Genomic DNA, 20,562 nt, shown 5'->3' on the forward strand with positions numbered 1-20,562 from the left:
TGCATCTACATACCCTTGTAGATCGAGCGTAAGCGTTCAAGGGAACGGGGTTGAGGGAGTCGTACTCGTCGTGATCCAAATCACCGGAGATCCTTAGCGCCGAACGGACGACACCTCCGCGTTCAACACACGTACGGTCAGGGAGACGTCTCCTCCTTCTTGATCCAGCAAGGGGGGAGGAGATGTTGATGAAGATCCAGCAGCACGACGGCGTGGTGGTGGATGCAGCAGGGATCCCAGCAGGGCTTCGCCAAGCGTCTACGGGAGGGAGAGGTGTAGCAAGGGGAAAGGGAGGTGCCAAGTGCAAGGGTGCGGCTGCCCTCCCCCCCCTTCTATATATAGGGACCCTTGGGGGGGCCGGCCCTAGGAGATTGAATCTCCAAGGGGGGCGGCGGCCAAGGGGGTGCCTTGCCCCCCAAGGCAACTGGAGGCGCCCCCTCCCCTAGGGTTCCCAACCCTAGGCGCGGGGGAGGGCCAAGGAGGGGCGCACCAGCCCACCAGGGGCTGGTTCTCGTCCCACTTCAGCCCATGGGGCCCTCCGGGATGGGTGGCCCCACCCGGTGGACCCCCGGGACCCTTCTGGTGGTCCCGGTACAATACCGGTGACCCCCGAAACTTTCCCAATGGCCGAAACTCGACTTCCCATATATAATTCTTTACCTACGGACCATTCCGGAACTCCTCGTGACGTCCGGGATCTCATCCGGGACTCTGAACAACTTTCGGTTTGCTGCATACTAATATCTCTACAACCCTAGCGTCACCGAACCTTAAGTGTGTAGACCCTAAGGGTTCGGGAGACACGTAGACATGACCGAGACGACTCTCCGATCAATAACCAACAGCGGGATCTGGATACCCATGTTGGCTCCCATATGCTCCTCGATGATCTCATCGGATGAACCGCGATGTCGAGGATTCAAGCAACCCCGTATACAATTTCCCTTGGTCAATCGGTATGTTACTTGCCCGAGATTCGATCGTCGGTATCCCAATACCTCATTCAATCTTGTTACCGGCAAGTCACTTTACTCGTACCGTAATGCATGATACCGTGACCAGACACTTGGTCACTTTGAGCTCATTATGATGATGCAGTACCGAGTGGGCCCAGAGATACCTCTCCGTCATACGGAGTGACAAATCCCAGTCTCGATCCGTGTCAACCCAACAGATACTTTCAGAGATACCCGTAGTATACCTTTATAGTCACCCAGTTACGTTGTGACGTTTGGTACACCCAAAGCACTCCTACGGTATCCGGGAGTTACACGATCTCATGGTCTAAGGAAAAGATACTTGACATTGGAAAAGCTCTAGCAAACGAACTACACGATCTTGTGCTATGCTTAGGATTGGGTCTTGTCCATCACATCATTCTCCTAATGATGTGATCCCGTTATCAATGACATCCAATGTCCATAGTCAGGAAACCATGACTATCTGTTGATCAACGGGCTAGTCAACTAGAGGCTCACTAAGGACATATTGTGGTCTATGTATTCACACATGTATTACGATTTCCGGATAACACAATTATAGCATGAATAAAAGACAATTATCATGAACAAGGAAATATAATAATAATCATTTTATTATTGCCTCTAGGGCATATTTCCAACAGTCTCTGCTTATCTATGCAATGTGCACTCTCAAGTTTACACCCAAGCTTATAGAGATGTTGGATCGAATCCGTAGAAGATGCCTGTGGAGGAAACAAACTGATGAGGGCGAACGATCAAACTCTCTTGCCGCAGGGAGCATGGTTTGCATGCCTAAGCAAAGTGGTGGTCTAGGTGTTCTGGACCTCAAGACACAGAATGAAGCCCTGCTGCTCAAATTCCTCCACAAATTCTATAATAAGAAGGATATCCCTTGGGTTCAACTGACCTGGGACACGCTCTATGATCAAAAAATACCACATGCTTCCTACTCCGACGGATCATTCTGGTGGCGTGACATACTTAAACTCACACCGATCTTCAGAGGGATCACCAAAGTTAATGTGGTTTGTGGCATGACTACGCTGTTCTGGAAAGACATGTGGCTGTATGATCTACTGGCGAATACATACCCAAGAGCATTTTCCTTCGCCACCTGTGAAGACATCTCGGTCCAAGATTTATTGAGCTGCACTGGCCTACAAGAAACGTTCCACCTACCACTTTCACCCCAAGCTTTTGAGGAAATCAAGGCATTCCAACTTGACACGACACACATGCAACCCATGTCCTCTGTTCATGATGTCTGGCATTATCTTTGGGGAGACGCAGAATACACTTCCAAGTAGTTTTACAACTTTGTCTTCCGCGAGACTCGTGCGCACAAGGCTTTTACTTGGCTCTAGAAATCGAAGAATACCATGAAGATAAAAGTGTTCGGCTGGCTTTTGATGCATGAAGAATAAACACCCGTAATATGCTCAAGCGGAGACATTACAACGTGGGGGATGATGATCATGATTGCCCACTTTGTGACTCACATGTTGAGGAAACCATTAATCACATGATCTTTGACTGCTTTTTTAGCGCTCAATGTTGGAACATCTTGTCTATTTCATGGACTTTGGACAACTGCCGACTCTGCAAGATTGAAACTGCAAAATAGACATGGGATGGGCCAATGTTCATGGAGGTTTTTCTAGTTGCTGCATGGAGCATTTGGAAGGAGAGGAACAACAAGGTTTTTAGACGTATTGCCCCGACTATCACTTCATGGAAGCATAGATTTACTACTGATTTTTGTCTCCTCACCCATAGAGTGAGGGATAGCCACAAGGAGTTCATTATCTCCTTCCTTGACAATCTGTAATTTTCTTTTGGGCTTACCATTCGGTTCACCCTCTTGGAGCTTTAGCTTTGTAACCTGCTTGTACAGTTGACACACTGACTCTTTAATTTAATCACACAGTAGGAGCCTCTCCTACTGTTTTCAAGGTTAAAGAAAAACCTGGGTTACCAAAAAGAAATCAATCGCCATGTGTGAATTGATTGTGTTACCAAATAAAAGTTGGCACTAATCCGCGCCGGTGCGCCGGCCCAACCGTTTGACCGGTCAGCCCCTGGCCGTCCGATTCAGCCGCGCGCAGCCATCCAATTGGGTTTGCGTTCTCTTCTTCCTTCCCCCACTCGTCTTCATCCTGGTTTAGCCCTCATCCGTCATTGCCCGACGGAATTTTCTGTAGCCCCCCATCGCCCCTCCTCCCCCTGGCCTCGGCTCGCCATTGCCGCTCACCGTATTAGTAGACGTCGATCTGGCATCTTTGACCTCTGTCGTCGTCTTCTTCACGACATGATCCCGTCTCTTCCCCTCGTGTGTCCGACTCCTGCGGGTCAGCTGCACATTCTTCCCCCAAGCTCTGCACCCGTCTCCCCCGCACACATCTCGTCCTGCCTCCGACCGCCTCGCCCCCCGTGACAAACCCACCGGCATCTCGCGCTGCTCATCACCGTGTTTGAAGTACCGTTGTAGCAAATATGCATGGATGTAGCAAAAATCTTTGCCGGTGGTAGCAAAACAAAAGAGCAGTTGCAGCAAAACGCCGTCGTGGCCATCGCGGGTTGCAGCTAATCCACGAACGGATGAAGCAAAATCCAGCGGTGGCTGTAGTAAAAACGTCACAGCTAAGTCGTGAAGCATGTAGCAAACAACAATGCCGGTACTAGCAAAAACATCAACTGTTGCAACTCCCGACCAAGGTCACAACTAATCCATACATGGTTGTAGTAAAAAAATCACCGGTGGTAGCTCTGCCATAACCGGTTGTAGCACACATAGTCTTCATTCCAGCAAAAGCATACAACTTGTTGATCGCCGCCGTCGTCGCACATCGCAGCTAAGCCGTGAAGTATGTAGCAAACAACGACGCGGATAGTAGCAAAGCGACAACGGTTGCAGCTTTTTTGGTATTGACAGTAGCCAGCCCTGACATGTCATCGTGATTGAAGCTTTTTACGATGCCGGTCAAAGCTTTTTGCGACGCCGGTTGTAGCTTTTTGCGATGGCACTGAGAGGTCCCAACATTTGGCGTCACGGGTTGAAGCTTTTTGCGGCGCTTGTGGTAGCTTCCTTGAACGCCAGTTGTAACATGGGAGGTGTCGCTTAATGCTTGCAGCTCCGGTGAGATTCTCCCAATAGCAAATGCTCAACGGCGTTGCCCATAGCAGATCGCAGTCTCCCCCGTCATCGTCTGCACCCGAGCTCACAAGCCATGGCGCCCGTAGCAGCTCGTAGGAGCCCCCGTCGCAGTCCGCCCCAAGCTCGTAAGCCATGGCTGCCCTGACCTTGAGCTCGCAGGCCATGGCGCATGGGAGCAGCACCCCCATGGAGGAGGTGCAACGTGAGGTGCGAAGGGAGGAGTGCTCGGAGCTGCCTGGTGCTATGTCGGAGGAGGTGAGGCAGAAAGTGAAGGGGAAAGCGAGGTCAACGCCGCGAGGAAAGGAGTAGATGCAGGCGTTGGGGAGAGGATAAGGTACACGTGTTCCCTTCCTGATGGCTAGCGCCAGCATGGCGAAGATACCGGCCCGAGCGTTCATCCGGCTCACCGCGCGTAAACATTTCCCATAAAAGTTGGGTTTGTCCAGCCATATCGTTACCCAATAAAGGTTGGGTTTGTTTGGCCAAATGAGAAAACCAGTGAAAACCGGTGGAGGGAGGGAGGGAGGAAAATCAATCGAGGGGTGGGGAGTCGTACGAGGAGAGGCGTGACAAAAGGTGGGACGACCTAAGACGGGAAATGGAACCTTAGGGTTCTTTTAGGTAGTACTAGAATAATGCCTGTGCGTTGCAAAGGATATAAATATTCTATTACGCTAGTTCGTGATTTACCTGTCAATTATAATGCGACTGTGTAAATAAATGTTCATCAAATTCTAACGGTGAGTTATCTTATATTTTGATTAGAAATTTGGTAAGTAAACTAAAGTAGAATTGATTCAGAAGGTAAGTATATTAAGGTGATTGATTATCATATACATCGAAGGTTGGACGAAGGGGAGGTGGAAAAAAAGTGAAATGGGAACCTTATGTTCTTTTTAAGTAGTATAGAGAGAGATAGAGATAGAGATAGAGATAGAGATAGAGAAGAAATATAATATACGGATTTGCTAAAACTCATTCGAATGTTTTTTTCTTTGGTCTCATTTGTTTTTGTGGCCGTCAGATCGAAACGCTCCACGATTCATGTGTCCAGGTGGAGACTTCGCCCGACGGGGTAGCGCGGCCCATGTGTTGTCCCGCTGGCAGCCCATCTGTTGTTTTTTGTTGTATGGGCTGCAGCCTCCTCGCACTTCCGTCAGGCCCTGATGTGGATGTGCATGTGGATGGATCGGTTAAGTACACAGGAGAGGAGAGAAGGTACTATATACTACTACAATATACGACAAGACTCCTTTTTCTTCTTCTTATCGTTGGCGGCTGCAGTACATGGAGCGCGGCGGATTTTTTTTGTCTCTACAGGTGGAAATCTTGTTCCATTTTTCTATTTTTCTTTCTTTTTTCGGGTTGTTTCATTTTTTTTGTTTAGGAGTTTTTTTTGTTTGAAGTTGCAACCGCCCAACCCGAGCGCAATCACAACTCAGCACGCCCAAGCGCAATTGCAAGACATATAACGTGACTGCAACCGGGGGTCGGGGCCGAGGGCTGTCGGCGCCGATGAAATCAGTTCCATTTTTATATTTATTGTTAGTTTTTTTTGTAGTTGCAACCGACACGGCCCGAGCGCAATCGCAACACAGCACACCCAAGCGCAATTGCAAGACATATAACATGACCGCAACCGGGGGTCGGGGCGGAGGGTTGTCGGCGCCAATGAAATCGGTTCCAATTTTTTATTTATTGTTAGTTTTTTTTGTAGTTGCAACCGACCCGACCCGAGTGCAATCGCAACACAGCATACCCAAACGCAATTGCAAGACATATAACATGACCGCAACGGGGGTCGGGGCAGAGGGTTGTCGGCGCCGATGAAATCGGTTCCTTTTTTTATTGTTAGTTTTTTTTTGTTGTAGTTGCAACCGCCCCGACCCAAGCGCAATCGCAACTCAGCACACTCAAGTGCAATTGCAAGACATATAACGTGACCGCAACTGGGGGTCGGGGCGGAGGTTGTAGTTGCAACCGCCTCAACCCAAGCGCAATCGCAAGTCAGCACACCCAAGCGCAATTGCAAGCCTTACAACATGACCGCAACCGGGGGGTCGGGGCGGAGGGTTGTCGCCGCCGATGAAATCGGTTCCATTTTTTTATTTATTGTTAGTTTTTTTTTGTAGTTGCATCCGACCCGACCCGAGCGCAATCGCAACACAGCACACCCAAGTGCAATTGCAAGACATACAACATGACCGCAACTGGGGGTCGGGGCAGAGGGTTGTCGGCGCCGATGAAATCGGTTCCATTTTTTTATCTATTGTTAATTTTTTTTGTAGTTGCAACCGCCCCAAGCGCAATCGCAACACAACACACCCAAGCGCAATTGCAAGACATATAACATGGCCGCAACCGGGGATCGGGGCGGAGGGTTGTCGGCGCCGATGAAATCGGTTCCATTTTTTATTTATTGTTAGTTTTTTTGTTGTAGTTGCAACCGCCCCGACCCGAGCGCAATCGCAACACAACACACCCAAGCGCAATTGCAAGACATATAACATGACCGCAACCGGGGGTCGGGGCGGAGGGTTGTCGGCGCCGATGAAATCGGTTACATTTTTTATTTATTGTTAGTTTTTTTGTTGTAGTTGCAACCACCCCGACCCGAGCGCAATCGCAACTCAGCACACCCAAGTGCAATTGCAAGACATATAGCGTGACCGCAACTGGGGGTCGGGGCGGAGGTTGTAGTTGCAACCGCCTCAACCCAAGGGCAAGTCAGTACACCCAAGCGCAATTGCAAGCCATATAACATGACCGCAACCGGGGGTCGGGGCGGAGGGTTGTTGGCGCCGATGAAACCGGTTCCATTTTTTATTTATTGTTAGCTTTTTTTGTTGTAGTTGCAACCGCCCCGACCCGAGCGCAATCGCAACTCAGCACACCCAAGTGCAATTGCAAGACATATAGCGTGACCGCAACTGGGGGTCGGGGCGGAGGTTGTAGTTGCAACCGCCTCAACCCAAGCGCAAGTCAGTACACCCAAGTGCAATTGCAAGCCATATAACATGACCGCAACCGGGGGTCGGGGCGGAGGGTTGTCGGCGCCGATGAAATCGGTTCCTTTTTTTTATTGTTAGTTTTTTTTTGTTGTAGTTGCAACCGCCCCGACCCGAGCGCAATCGCAACTCAGCACACCCAAGTGCAATTGCAAGACATATAACGTGACCGCAACTGGGGGTCGGGCCGGAGGTTGTAGTTGCAACCGCCTCAACCCAAGTGCAATCGCAAGTCAGCACACCCAAACGCAATTGCAAGCCATATAACATGACACCCAAACTTAACACACCCAAACTTAACACCGCGACATTTATTATGATCATGACCAAGGGTCGGGGCGGACGGATATCAGCGCAAATGAAATTGGTTCAGTTTTTTTAGGCCTTCTTTGTTTTGTAGTTGCAATCGCTACAATTCGACCGCAAACCGCAACTCAACATAACCAAGTGCACCTGCAAGACGTATAATGTGACCACATCTAGGGGGTCAAGGGCAGTGTTTTGTCAGTGATGGCGAAAACTTTGTTTAATCATTTTTTACAGGTTGTCTGTTGTTTTTAGCTTTTTTAGGTGGTTGTTAGTAGTCATTATTCTTTTCATATATCATAGTTATATAGTTTTTTTCACACACACATATATATATAATCATTTTCTAAGGATGAAAATAGTAGTAAAGCCACTAGTTCTTGTATATCCTTCTTCTTTTTTCTTTATCCTCAAGTCTATGGCGGGTGGCCCCTCCTTTAACGTATCTTTTTCCAGAGAGCCGTTAACATTTTTTGGTGGGTGTTGTTACTGTTTCAAATGAGATAGAAGCAGGGGAAGACAGGGGAGAGACGAGAGAAGGTCAAGCACGGGAGAAGTTTGAATGTCGGGCTCTCTTGTTTTTTTCTTGACAACCCAAAAAGGCCCACAACCCAAAAAGGCCCACAAGACAAAGGCCAACAACCCACAACTAACAAGGGAGAAGTTTCAACCCAATTGGGCTTTTCTATTTTTGTTTTGTGCGGGGGGAGAAAGGAGCCTGACGATCGGGCTGGGACAAATAACAACGACGTCATCGCCACGTCATTCGATTGAGACCATTTTATTTCTCAGTCGAATGAGTTCCAAGCGCTCCCTATAATATATAAGTATATAAGTATATGTAGAGAAGAGAAGAGAAGATAGAGATAGAGATATAGATATAGAGATAAAGATAAAGATAAAGACTAGAGATAGAGACAGAGATTGCTCTGCATTTTCTTTTAGCATCAAATACTCTGCCGATTGAATTTGCCACCATTGATACTCTGCCGATTTGGTGCTGACTTTTCTTCAGAAAAGGTTGCTCAACTTTCCATCGGGCGGATCTACAGTTTTGGAAGTACGACCATGATTTACCTCTCTCTCAGATTTCCACGCAAATGATTCCTAGCTCCTCGGATCTTCTTGATCTCAGGGTTAATGATTTCCTTCGCAGGAGATCCACTTCCAGACTGAAACATGTACAGAGCCCTCCATACAAGAGCCTGAAACGTAGTTCCCCACTTCTCTTGTTACAGTACGAGGAAGGACATGGTGGTGAAGAAGAGAGCGGCAGTGATTGCGGCCCTGTCCATGCTCCTACTTCTCATGCTGTCCAGGCCATCCCATCAACAGTTCTCCAATTACTCCTGCAAGTGCTACCGAGAGTGCTACTTGGAGTGCAAGCACGCCTTCCCGATGCTCTGCAAGGTCGTGTGTGGTGGCAGCTGTGATGACAAGAATGACCCTGTAGCCGCCTGCATGGTCGCCTGCACCAAGGACTCCCTATGCGGCGTGCCGGCGGCGCCATCCGGTAAGAGGACCTCCTACCACCTTGCTTTATGGGTGCGTTCGTAGAGGCACACTCATGGAATATGTGTGCTCTTTATGCTGTTATTTTGTTCTGATGATCTTGTGCTTGCACTGCCATTTTTGCATATGCAGGCGCCGCATATTGTAGCCATGCGTGCAACGATACGTGGGGTCGCCATGGACGGGCCAAGGTTCCTTGAAGATTGAAGATCCGGCCGATCATGGGATCATATGATGTCGAACTGCTGCACCAATGCAATAAAATGTATTTGGCTTCGGTGCACTACTTGTGATTGTGAGGAAGTTTGTGAATCTTATAATAAAGCTAGTTATCGATGCATTTGGTAAATCCCTGCTAATTTGATGTGTCTTTGATACCATACTCTGACCAGATTGCAAGATCACAATTGTCTTATCTTCTTTCTGCGAGGAATAAGTAACGTAGGAGAGGATTAATATAACATGTAAAAGAATTCAAACATCAGCAAACTAACCGAAGCCTTGCATGAGTCTGAACAAAAGCAAAATAATTTGAAACAAATTCATCGGTCACACACAAAATGGGACATATATAAGCCGCAATTTGACGTGCGATTGGCCCGTCCTTATACAATCAAAAGAAAACAGTGAACATGAACACATGCAATACCAACTAAAAGGTACTCCTTCCGTAAAGAAATATAAGAGCATTTATATCACTAAAGAATACAAGAGCATTTAGATCACTACTTTAGTGATCTAAACGACGCTTTTATATTTCTAAACAAAGGGAACAACTAATTAATTGTACTAGCCTTGCGGTTGTTCATCCTAACGACCCGAGTTTAGTTTCTAGAATTGATAATGTACAGGGAGAACCACTCATGAAGAAATATCTTGATACTGATTTAGAAAATTCCGAGGACCTTGCCTATCTTCATACTCATACTAAAATGGCCGTATGTATCACTAGTTGGTGCAGAGGCTGGGAAGTGACAATCTCTTCCATTTTAAAGAAGCACAAGCTACCTCACGAGAGACAGGGAGGCGACTACACTGGTGACCGCGAGGGCACCCGGGGCCGCCCCGGATGTCGGCGGGGCAATCGCTTTTGGGCTCTCTCCGGGACGATCTTCGACGAGGAGGACCGCACTGTGACCAGATTGGTGGCGGAGGTCCCATGGCCGATGCCGTCGGATATCATTTGCGAGTCTCTTCGGGTGGGCTATTCGGAAGAAGAAGTCGCCGGAACATCAACGTGATTGTTCTGTCAAGCGATCAGCCTTGGGATGGATAGAAGGGGGAAGATAAGGTCGAGGTTCTCCGGCGAACGGCTCCGACGATCATTCGGCCATCGAAGGGACCAATCCCCACGGTACGTTTGCCAGCGCTTACTTTGCAGTATTTCATTGATTCCCATTCTTGGACTGTATTATCACGACGGAAGAAAAAACGGCCAATGGCAACGCTGGTGCCGGCGCCGGCGGCCGACCAGATCGGGGCGATCGGGGAGGCTCGGTGCCTGCGTTTGAATTCGTTGTTGGGCCAGTCTGGGCAGAAATCAGTGCAGGGGTATGTGGGATCAACAGGCACTAGGTATACGGCCTAGTGCAGAGCCGAGGATGTTGGGCCGCGTGCAAATATGATCGAGGACGTAATGGGGACGAGTGGACATGCCTGGCTTTGTTTTGACTGCAGTTAGAGCATCTCCAACAGGCGCGCTAGATATGGCGCGCGAGGGGGGGGGGGAGGGGGAATATGTAAGCAAAGCTGCCTAACAGTAGATATATTCATATGTATAGTTACATTTTAGTAAAAAAAAATACAACTTACAGGCACATATCTACCAGTCTAACCAAAAGAGAAGATTTTACTGTGCGAGATTCGTTCACCCCATCCCCGAGAATGTCAAGAGGAGCAACCCAACATGTCCCTGTATCATACATAGTTTTCTAACAAGAACGACAATCACACACCCAACACACTGAAGCACACACTCGCGTGTATACATCATATGTATATTCAACTCAACAAAGAATTCAAATTCAAACATTAGCAAACTCACCGAAGCCTACACGGGACTTGCTACTGAATAGATGCAAATTTGGTTAAAGAAAGAGAGAATTGTGCAAATTCAATTCACAGAAGGTGTCCTTCCAGGCAGCTACTCCCTTCCAAAATAGATGACTCAACTTTGTACTAACTTTACTAAAGTTAGTACAAAGTTGAGTCATCTATTTTGGAACGGAGGGACTACTTCACATCCCCAGGAACTTGAAATAGCAATCTGTCCGTCACTACTACCAAACAGCATTGTTTGAAAACTGCATTCGGTTTTCTTTCTACATCAGCACAGGTCTCTTCACCATGCGCTTGTCTAATCGGTTTATGATCCAAGGTTATTTTCAGGTGCGCACTAGGCCACTAGGGGCTAGTAAGTGGCAGTAGGCACCATCTTGTTTAGGAAATCAATGCCATGGCAAAAATGGCAACAAAATAGCCAAGCCTGAAATTGTGGGTAATCTGATGTGCTAGCAAATACTGCAATTCTTTGTCGTGTTACACTACAAATTTTCCGGGTCAAATACCGATATTGCCCTCAAAACTCCAGTACATAAAGACCACATATCTGTCTGTCTAAGTGAGCCACCAGTCACCTGAAAACTCCCACATCAGTTCCTTTCCTACTCTCTTGTCATAGCTCGTGCAAATAAGGAGAGGGGATGGCGGTGCAGAAGAGGGCCGCCGCCATTGTCACGCTGTGCCATCCAAACAACAGGTGGACGCCATGTCCTTCTGCAACTGTTACCAGCAGTGCCACGACGGGTGCAGGCACAGCGTCCCTTGGTGGCTTTGCAACGTCGACTGCGCCGGGAAATGATGCTGCGAGTGACGATTGACGATTGAAGCCCAAAACCAATTTGTTTTTGTTTTTTTTTTGAAAAAACTGCAAAATGAGGCTGCAGTGCCTTTTTTCAGAAAAAATTACTTTTTTAGAAAAACAAAAAAAATTCTATTTAGTATTTTTTGAATATACAGCACAATCACATAGGCTCAAGTATACTCATCCTACGGGTGGAAAGGGGTAGTGGATAATCCGAAATATCCGATATTCATATTCGAGAAAATGCCTATTCGTATCCGAAATATCCGCTTCCAACCCAAGACATCCGTTTCCGTATAGCGGGCCACTGGAGTCCGTGCCAATTCGGTCATATACGCCTCCCCTCTCCTTGCCTAAGCAGCACTCTCCTCTTCTCTGTTTGCCCTCCTCCGCACTGCCGCGACCAGATTTCCGCTGGTATCAGTGCTCCGCCGTCATCTCCAACTCAGCGCTTCGCCACCGGATACCCCAACACACACCGCCGCCGAGTAGGTCGCCACCAGACCAGGTTGCCGCCATCCCGGGTAGCAGCCAAGTATGTGAACCATAATGAAATAGAACGCACTCACTGCGCCCAACCCATCACTACTAGGGAAAAGGCTAGCAGCAGCGCGGGTTTTAGGTGTATCAGTAGCGCGGGGACCGGCGCTACTAATAAGGCTCTACAGCTAACACGTAGCAGTAGCGCGTGCTCACCAGCGCTACTGCTACACAAGTGTAGCAGCAGCGCGCTTAATGGAAGCTCGCTACTGCTAGTAGCTCTAGCGCCCTTTGCCTGGACGCGCTACTGCTATCGTGGCACTGCTGCTAACTTTTCTCCACTCGCTACTGCTAATTTTAGTAGTTTTTTGTTATTTTTCGGCATATTTGTTTTGTACTTGAACAGGCTTTATAGAAGAATCTTTAGCACATACAAATGTCATCATGATACACATACAAATGCCTGCGAGACCACAAATATAATCATAGCATATACATACAAATAGTCTCATCATAATCATCATCCAACACAAAATGGTATCTTGTCATCATCTCGAAAATAGCGATACATGTAAGTCTCGAATACTTGCAACTACAACGTCATCCATCTAAACAAAGGTATACGCGAGAAGAGCTATCACTAAGAGTGAGAGCGGAACTATGCAGTACATGAGGTGGCAGTTACGAGTCCTCTCTCGTGCTAGCGTGAACCTCAAGTAACTAGCTTCTCCTTCTTGTCTTCTTTTGAAGCCTTTATGGCTGGCGCCCGAGAACCCATTCACTTGCGCCTGACACTCATGCCACTCGTTGTACACCCCCGGAACCTTCCATTTGTACATGACATAGCACTTCCATCTCGCCATCAAGAAACTAGGTACCTGTTAGAGATGCATGTTCATGAAGAGGATGTACAATCATATATATGCAAAAAAATATACTAGGCAACACCGAAAAAGAAAAGATTAGCAACTATATGCAACATACAGTATGCAAACTAATTAACTAGAGGTACGCAGGTCATTGTACGCAAACTAACAAAGTAGCATTACGCAAGTTCGGCAGGGACCGTGGACATCACAAAGTTTCATCGCTACAAAAAGTATACAAGTTCAACCGACACATATCATCATCATCGGCATCATAAATCACTAGAAGTTCCATCCTTCCATATCATAGAGGATGGACCCTAGCTTCTTGAACGACGTGAGGTCTAGACGTTGCATGCCAATGCGAGTTCGGACGTCAGCTCGCAATATAGGGCCGTGGTGGAACATCCCTTTCTCATCGAAGACTTCTTTCATGATGATCGTCGCAATGTCCCTTTGAATGCGAAAGAAGTCATATCTAAGTTTATAATCCGCTTCTCCATGAGATTCTAGCCACTTGTGAATATGATCATCATTTCTGCTTCTCATGCAAAGCTTTTGGTGATCCGTGTTAAACTGAATCATGAGATGGACGATGTAGAATCCATCCTTCTTGCTTGGTTTTGGGACATGGATGCAGGAGAAGTTAGTTTTATGCGCGAAACCCATCTTCTTGTTCCTTTGTTTCCTGATCTGCGTGTGGCCACCTCTAATGTTGAAGCCTTGGAGAGCATCATCTAGAATATTCATTATGTGGGTGTAGTCTTTTTTCTCGTAGTCTCTGGAAGGGTCAAAATACACGGCGTGGGAGACTTGCGGGTAAAGAACGATAAGGACGGCGCGCCCGTTGCTAAGGGGAAAAGACACTTCAAATTATTCCCCATAGAGAGAGAAGGAATGATTGAAATGTACGAAAGGGTTGTCCGGAACTGACTTACTTTGGATGATAAGGCACGAGGACAATTTCCCGGTCCTTATTCTGTACCATGAAGTTTTGGAGGTACTCCCTAGCAGTTTCACGCTCAAAGTCGCCGAGACTCAAGAAAGACTCGTGCATGTAGTACGGATCCGCCACACAAATTTGCGAGACTTCTTCACTCTTCATGACGGAGCTCATATGTAGCGCAAAAAGGCGGGCGATTGTAAAATCGAGCCGCCTTGTCAGAAACATCTCAAAGATATGGTCAAACCGCAGGAAGAACACCTCTGTGGGCCGTGTCTCGACGTAGCACTTCCCCTCAGGCACACGAGTCGCGTATGTCGGATATCCTGGATCCTTTGAGGCTAGTAGGCTTTTCTCAGTCGACAGCACATGGTCGTGCAGTCTCCTGAGATCCCATGATAGTGCCTCCAACGGTTTCGGCGGCAGCATCGGCTCGCCCGTGAGATGGAACATGGCCGCACCTTTCACGGGTACACGCTCTTCAGAATGCATCGTTTGGTTGCTATGTGCTCTGGCTTGTTTCGAGGCAGCTATCTTTCCTGATCTCTTCCTCTCCTTTTTCTTGGGCATACCTTCCAGACCTTTCCTTAACCCCTGCCCCAGTGTTCCCGGGCTAAGTACTGTATGACCCTCGCGCCCGGCTAGTTGAGCCTGTGTTGAGGCAGCATCTTCAGGCGTGTCCTGTGAGGATTTCATGAAGAGAGACTTTTTGCAATCCCTGCTACGACCTTCCTGCCCGGGCATATCATCCATATCCTCATTAGCAAGCTGATAGCCCGATTCGTCATATGATTGACTCATCATATCTATGTCACAGTCATACGCGTTTGTATTGAGGAAACCCATAGGGTCGACCTCCGTCCCATTATCCATTCTCTGTTCTACAGGACAAATTACATCAGCCAGTACTATTACACCCCCTTCATCATGTCGTCCACCGCTCTCACCCGGCACTACAGGAGCTGGTAATTGCGTAGGCGGGGTGGTGGTCTTCGCACATGCTTGTTGATGTGTGGTTATTGGTGTGCTCTCGTCCGGCTCCAAACGAATAAGATTCTTCGGCCATAGCAGCACCCAACCCTTGCAGCTTCCAATCTGCGGCGAGGTCTCGTCGTCCGCTCCCACATGCTGTACTAGAGGAGGCAAATCCTCATGCCCCGATTTCACACTGGACAAGCTAACCCTGAAGTGCCCAGCGGGGATCGGCTGGTTGTGGAATGTGGGTTGCAAGGGGTCCATTATCATCCCCTTTCCCACGTCCACCTTCTGGCCTTTGATCAAGTAAAGTATGGTGCACGGGGTTTCTTTCGCCTGCAAACACATATGTCTGTGACGTAAAACATCCGAAAGGCAACAAAAATGGAATATTATATATATATATGTTGGTGCGACATGTAATTACCGTGACGGCGTCGAGCTCTGCCAAAGACGAAGGCACACCTATCGCGCCAGAGACTAAGGACGGGCTGCTATGAGCGGGAGCGGCTGCGAGAGGAGGCCCGGTTGCGTGAGCAAGTAATGATGCGATGGTGTTGTTGTTCATGGAGTTGCTCCCGGCAAAACTGGGCAACGGGAAATCATGTACCGTCTTGTCTGGATTTTCCTTCCTCCAGTTGATGATAACTGGAACCAAGTTAGTAGCAAAATCATTTCTGCAGGCAGTTACAGCTGCATTGACTGCCTGCTGTAGCAACTCATATTTGTCCTCGGCTGCTTTTTTCGCGTCCTCGGCTGCTTTTTTCTCGACCGCAAGCTTCACCTTCGCGTCGATGTCCGCCTGACTAAACTTCTTTTTCTGCTTCTTGGCCTCCGGGCCCTCGTTGTAAAACACCTTCCACGTGGCGCCGTCTCCAGCACCGTGCACACGACCATATTGCGACCGCTGGCCCAAAGGGAGTCCCTTCAGTCCGGCATAACATAGGCCACTCGGATCATTTACCAAAATTGAACCAAAGCATCACATGTCCAAATGACATGTTCAAATTCCAAACATGACATGTCCAAAACATGACATATCCACATATCACATGTCCAGTTCAAATTTGCATATAAATTCAGCCTACCTAAATTTGCTTTAGCAAGGGATGTTGATTTGGACAATTGCTTAAATGCTGCCTTTTCTTTTAACTACAATTGCTTAACCCTAAATTTATGTCCTATTTTAAAATCTAGCTAAATTCAGCGTACCTAAACATACTGCCCTAACTAAAACCTAAGTAAATTAACCGAAGAACCCTAGCTAGCAGAGAGAGAGGGGGGGCGGGGGTTTATAGAGGGTGAAGGGGCAAGCAGGCAGGCCCGACGATAGCCGAGGTAGGGAGGGGAGGAAGCAGAGGAGGGAGGCGAGGGCCGACGGGTCGGGGGCGAGCGCGCCGGGGTCGGGGGCGAGGGCCGGGTCGGGGGCGAGCGCCGGGGTCGGGGGCGAGGGCCGGGTCGGGGGCGAGCGCCGGGATCGGGGGCGAGCGCCGGGGTCGGGGATTTGGGGGAAAAGAGGCGGGATGAAATAGGGAGAGTGAAAATTTTGGGTTAAGTGGATGTAGCAGTAGCGCATTTAGACAAAACGCGCTGCTACTACCTTCACTAGTTGTAGCGGTTTAGACCAAACGCGCCGCTACTACCTTCAGTAGCTGTAGCGGTTTTATAAGGAAATCGCTACTGCCAATTTTCCTTTTTCTTTTCCTTTATTTTCTACCACTTTTATTTCCCGAGAGCAGTGAACGAATGGAAGGCGATATATATTGCATCATTTGACGGTTAAATATGTATACAAAATAGGAACATATATATTACATCATTGGACCCATGCATAATAATGGCTAAGTGGGTATACAAAATAGGAACATATATATATATATATATATATATATATATATATATATATATATATATATATATATATATATTACATCATTTGACCGATAACATACGGTTCCTCAACGCTGACGTTTTCGTTTTTGAGTCAGCTTCTTTCCCTTCTTGTTCATCGAAGAATAATTGAGCCCCTCATTGTGACTTTGCCTTTTCCATGGAGTACGATTTTTCTTAGGTAATGTAGTATTGATTCTTCTTTTGACGTATACTTCATCATCATCGTCATCTTCCCTCATTGGGTTGCCGTACTGATCATAGTCTTCCTCGTTGGTGACTCCATCCATTCTAATGATGTTCCTTTTGCCTCTCCTCACGACAACATGGCTGGGATTGCATGGGTCGGTTATGAAGAAGCATTGTGTCACATGCTTAGCGTGTACCCATGGCTTGTTTTTTGCGATAGAGTTCACGGTAGCGCTCTTGGCGTCGGGTATAGTCATGGTAGTGAAAATCCGGTTTTCTCTTTCGACATTCTTAGCCCATCTGACATGGAACATCGTCGTGTTGTGCAGTCCAGAGTAGTCAAGCTCCCAGATCTCCTCGACCCTTCCATAAAATCGTTCAGTTGCGCCGTTGTCGCTGCCGGTCATGCATTCCATCGTCACCCCTGAGTTATGATCATCACTGTCCATATCTTTGGCCTCCGTGTAGAACATGTATCCGTTGATATCATATACCTGATAGGTTACGAGGTTGGGCGAGGGGCCATGTGCTAAGGCGTATATGAGCAATCCGTCCTTAGAGCCCTCCTCCGGGGGATTAGCAATAATATGCTCTTTGAACCAATGCAGGAAAGTGGAGTTGTGCTCTCTAGTAACTTCGGCGTCCGTCCTGCATACCCCCCGGTCATGATACTTCTTTGCGATAATTTCTTTGTGCAGTGCCACGAAAGGATCTACCTCGTCTAGGTGTTGTAGCACTACCAAGTTTTCTCTGTCAAAGTCGCTGCGTCGATCTGAGTATGCCACGTGCAGTTCCCTGCGACCGTTGCAGTGACCTTCTCCTTCGAGCCTCCCATCGTGCTTGTTAACGGGCAAACCAACACTAACACCAGGCGGCTGGTCTGCGCCATATAGAAAATTCTCAAAGAAAGAGATGCACTCTTGTGTCAAATAGCCCTGGACGATGCTTCCATCCGGACGGGACATGTTACGAACGAATCCTTTGATGATCCCATTCATCCTCTCAAACGGCATCATGTTGTGCAGGAATGACGTCCCCAGGTCTATTATGTCATCCATAATATGGACACACAGATGCACCATCACATCAAAGAACGCGGGCGGGAAGTACATCTCAAGCTCATTCAGTATCACAACGATCTCTTCCTGTAGCCTTCGGAGCTGCTTCACACTGATTGACTTTCGAGAGATGATGTCGAAAAAGTTGCAGAGACCAATAAGCGTGTCACGGACGTGCTTGTCCATTATCCCTCTAAGGGCAACATGTAGTATCTGCGTCATCATCACATGACAGTCATGGGACTTCATCCCGCTGAACCTTTTCTTGTCCGTGTCTAGATATCTGCTTATCTTGCCATAGTAACCGGAACTAACTTTGACTCCGGTAAGGCACTTAAAGAATTGATCGATCTCAGCCTGACTTAAGGTGAAGCAAGAAGGGGGGCAATAATCCTCTTTCTTTATTTGCTTTCCCTTCTTCTCCCGTGCCTCTGTCTTCGTCTCTGTCTCGTCTGACATTTTACGGGGCGGCATGTGCAGATCTTCCCTGATTTTCAAATCTTGCAAGTCTTTTCTTGCCTTCGGCCCATCCTTGGTCTTATCCGGCATGTTCATCAGTGTTGTGAGCAAGCTCTCAAGGACATTCTTACAGATATGCATTTGATCAAGGCAATGAGGTGTATCGAGTTTGTGCCAGTACTCCAAGTCCTAGAACACAGACCTCGTCTTCCATACCTTCAGCAGCAGCTCCGGCGCCTTTCTCGTCGTCTTTCCCGGCGCGGGGCACTCCTTCCAGTTTTTCAATAGCTCATCGATTTCGGCACCGCTACGCTTACGTGGAGGTCCTCGATGCTCAGCGTGACCATTGAATAGATCTCCACGGTTTCTCCACGGGTCATCCTGTTCGAGCCATCTTCGAAGCCCCATGTACACGATTTTCCCAGACCCGCCATCTTTCCTTGACGTTAGCTGCTGAGATGTCGTATCATCCATGCACCACGTGCATCCGCAATATCCATGGCACACCTGGCCTGCCACATATCCGTAACCGAGATAATCGTGCACTGTCGTGATCAACGCGGCTCTCATGTTGAAATACTCGCCTTTGCTGGCGTCCCATGTCTTGGCCGGTGTTTTCCATAACGTGTCTAACTCCTCTTGAAGTAGCCCCAGATACAAATTAATATTATTTCCTGGTTGTTTCGGCCCTTGAATAAGCATGCTCATGTGAATGTACTTAAATTTCATGCACAACCAGGGGGAGGTTATACATCCATACAAACACGGGCCATGTGCTATGGTTGGTGTTCTGGTTGCCAAACGGATTCATGCCATCGGTACACGCGCCGAGCACGATGTTCCTTGCATCACATTCAAAATGCCGATAGAAGGTGTTCAACGCTCTCCACTGGCTTCCATCCTTGACGTGTCTCAGCTTCGGATAATCTCCATCATCGGGCTTCTTCCTCTCCGCGTGCAACCGCATTAGCTTTGCTTCCTTGGGAACTACAAAATACCTCTGGAGACAGGGAGTGATCTGTTGGAAATATTCCCTAGAGGCAATAATAAAATTATTATTATATTTACTTGTTCATGATAATTGTCTATTGTTCATGCTATAATTATGTTATCCGGAAATCATAATACATGTGTGAATACACAGACCACAACATGTCCCTAGTGAGCCTCTAGTTGACTAGCTCGTTGATCAATGGATGGTTACGGTTTCCTGACCATGGACATTGGATGTCATTGATAACGGGATCACATCATTGGGAGAATGATGTGCTTGACAAGACCCAATCCTAAGCATAGCACAAGATCGTGTAGTTCGTCTGCTAGAGCTTTTCTAATGTCAAGTATCATTTCCTTAGACCATGAGATCGTGCAACTCCCGGATACCGTAGGAGTGCTTTGGGTGTACCAAACGTCACAATGTAACTGGGTGGCTATAAAGGTACACTACAGGTATCTCCGAAAGTGTCTGTTGGGTTAGCATGGATCGAGACTGGGATTTGTACTCCGTATGACGGAGAGGTATCTCTGGGCCCACTCGGTAATGCATCATCATAATGAGCTCAATGTAACCAAGTGGTTGGTCATGGGATCGTGCATTATGGAATGAGTAAAATGACTTGCCGGTAACGAGATTGAACGAGGTATTGGGATACCGACGATCGAATCTCGGGCAAGTAACGTACCGATTGACAAAGGGAATTGTATACGGAATTACTTGAATCCTCGACATCGTGGTTCATCCGATGAGATCATCGTGTAACATGTGTGAGCCAACATGGGTATCTAGATCCCGTTGTTGGTTATTGGCTGGAGAGCTGTCTCGGTCATGTCTGCGTGATTCCCGAACACGTAGGGTCTACACACTTAAGGTTCGATG

The 20,562-nt window shown here is 47.7% G+C and overlaps 1 protein-coding gene across 1 annotated transcript; it reads left to right on the top strand.

Annotated features, from left to right (window-relative positions):
- Positions 1–8,380: 8,380 nt before the first annotated feature.
- On the top strand, positions 8,381–9,299 carry LOC123133436 (uncharacterized). The gene is made up of 3 exons (XM_044552924.1): positions 8,381–8,511; positions 8,608–8,964; positions 9,096–9,299. The coding sequence occupies exons 2-3, from the start codon at positions 8,703–8,705 to the stop codon at positions 9,161–9,163; spliced, it is 330 nt and encodes a 109-aa protein (XP_044408859.1). The 5' UTR covers positions 8,381–8,511; positions 8,608–8,702; the 3' UTR covers positions 9,164–9,299.
- Positions 9,300–20,562: the final 11,263 nt, after the last annotated feature.

This window comes from Triticum aestivum, chromosome 6B (genome assembly GCF_018294505.1).
Source record: "Triticum aestivum cultivar Chinese Spring chromosome 6B, IWGSC CS RefSeq v2.1, whole genome shotgun sequence".
Classification (NCBI taxonomy): Eukaryota; Viridiplantae; Streptophyta; class Magnoliopsida; order Poales; family Poaceae; genus Triticum; species Triticum aestivum.

What these genes read in the sequence shown, in the direction of transcription:
- LOC123133436 (XM_044552924.1), top strand. Translation starts at nt 8,703, where the DNA reads ATGGTGGTGAAGAAGAGAGCGGCAGTGATTGCGGCCCTGTCCATGCTC. An exon ending in CGTGCCGGCGGCGCCATCCG is followed by an intron (nt 8,965 to 9,095) that starts GTAAGAGGACCT and finishes TTGCATATGCAG; the next exon opens with GCGCCGCATATTGTAGCCAT.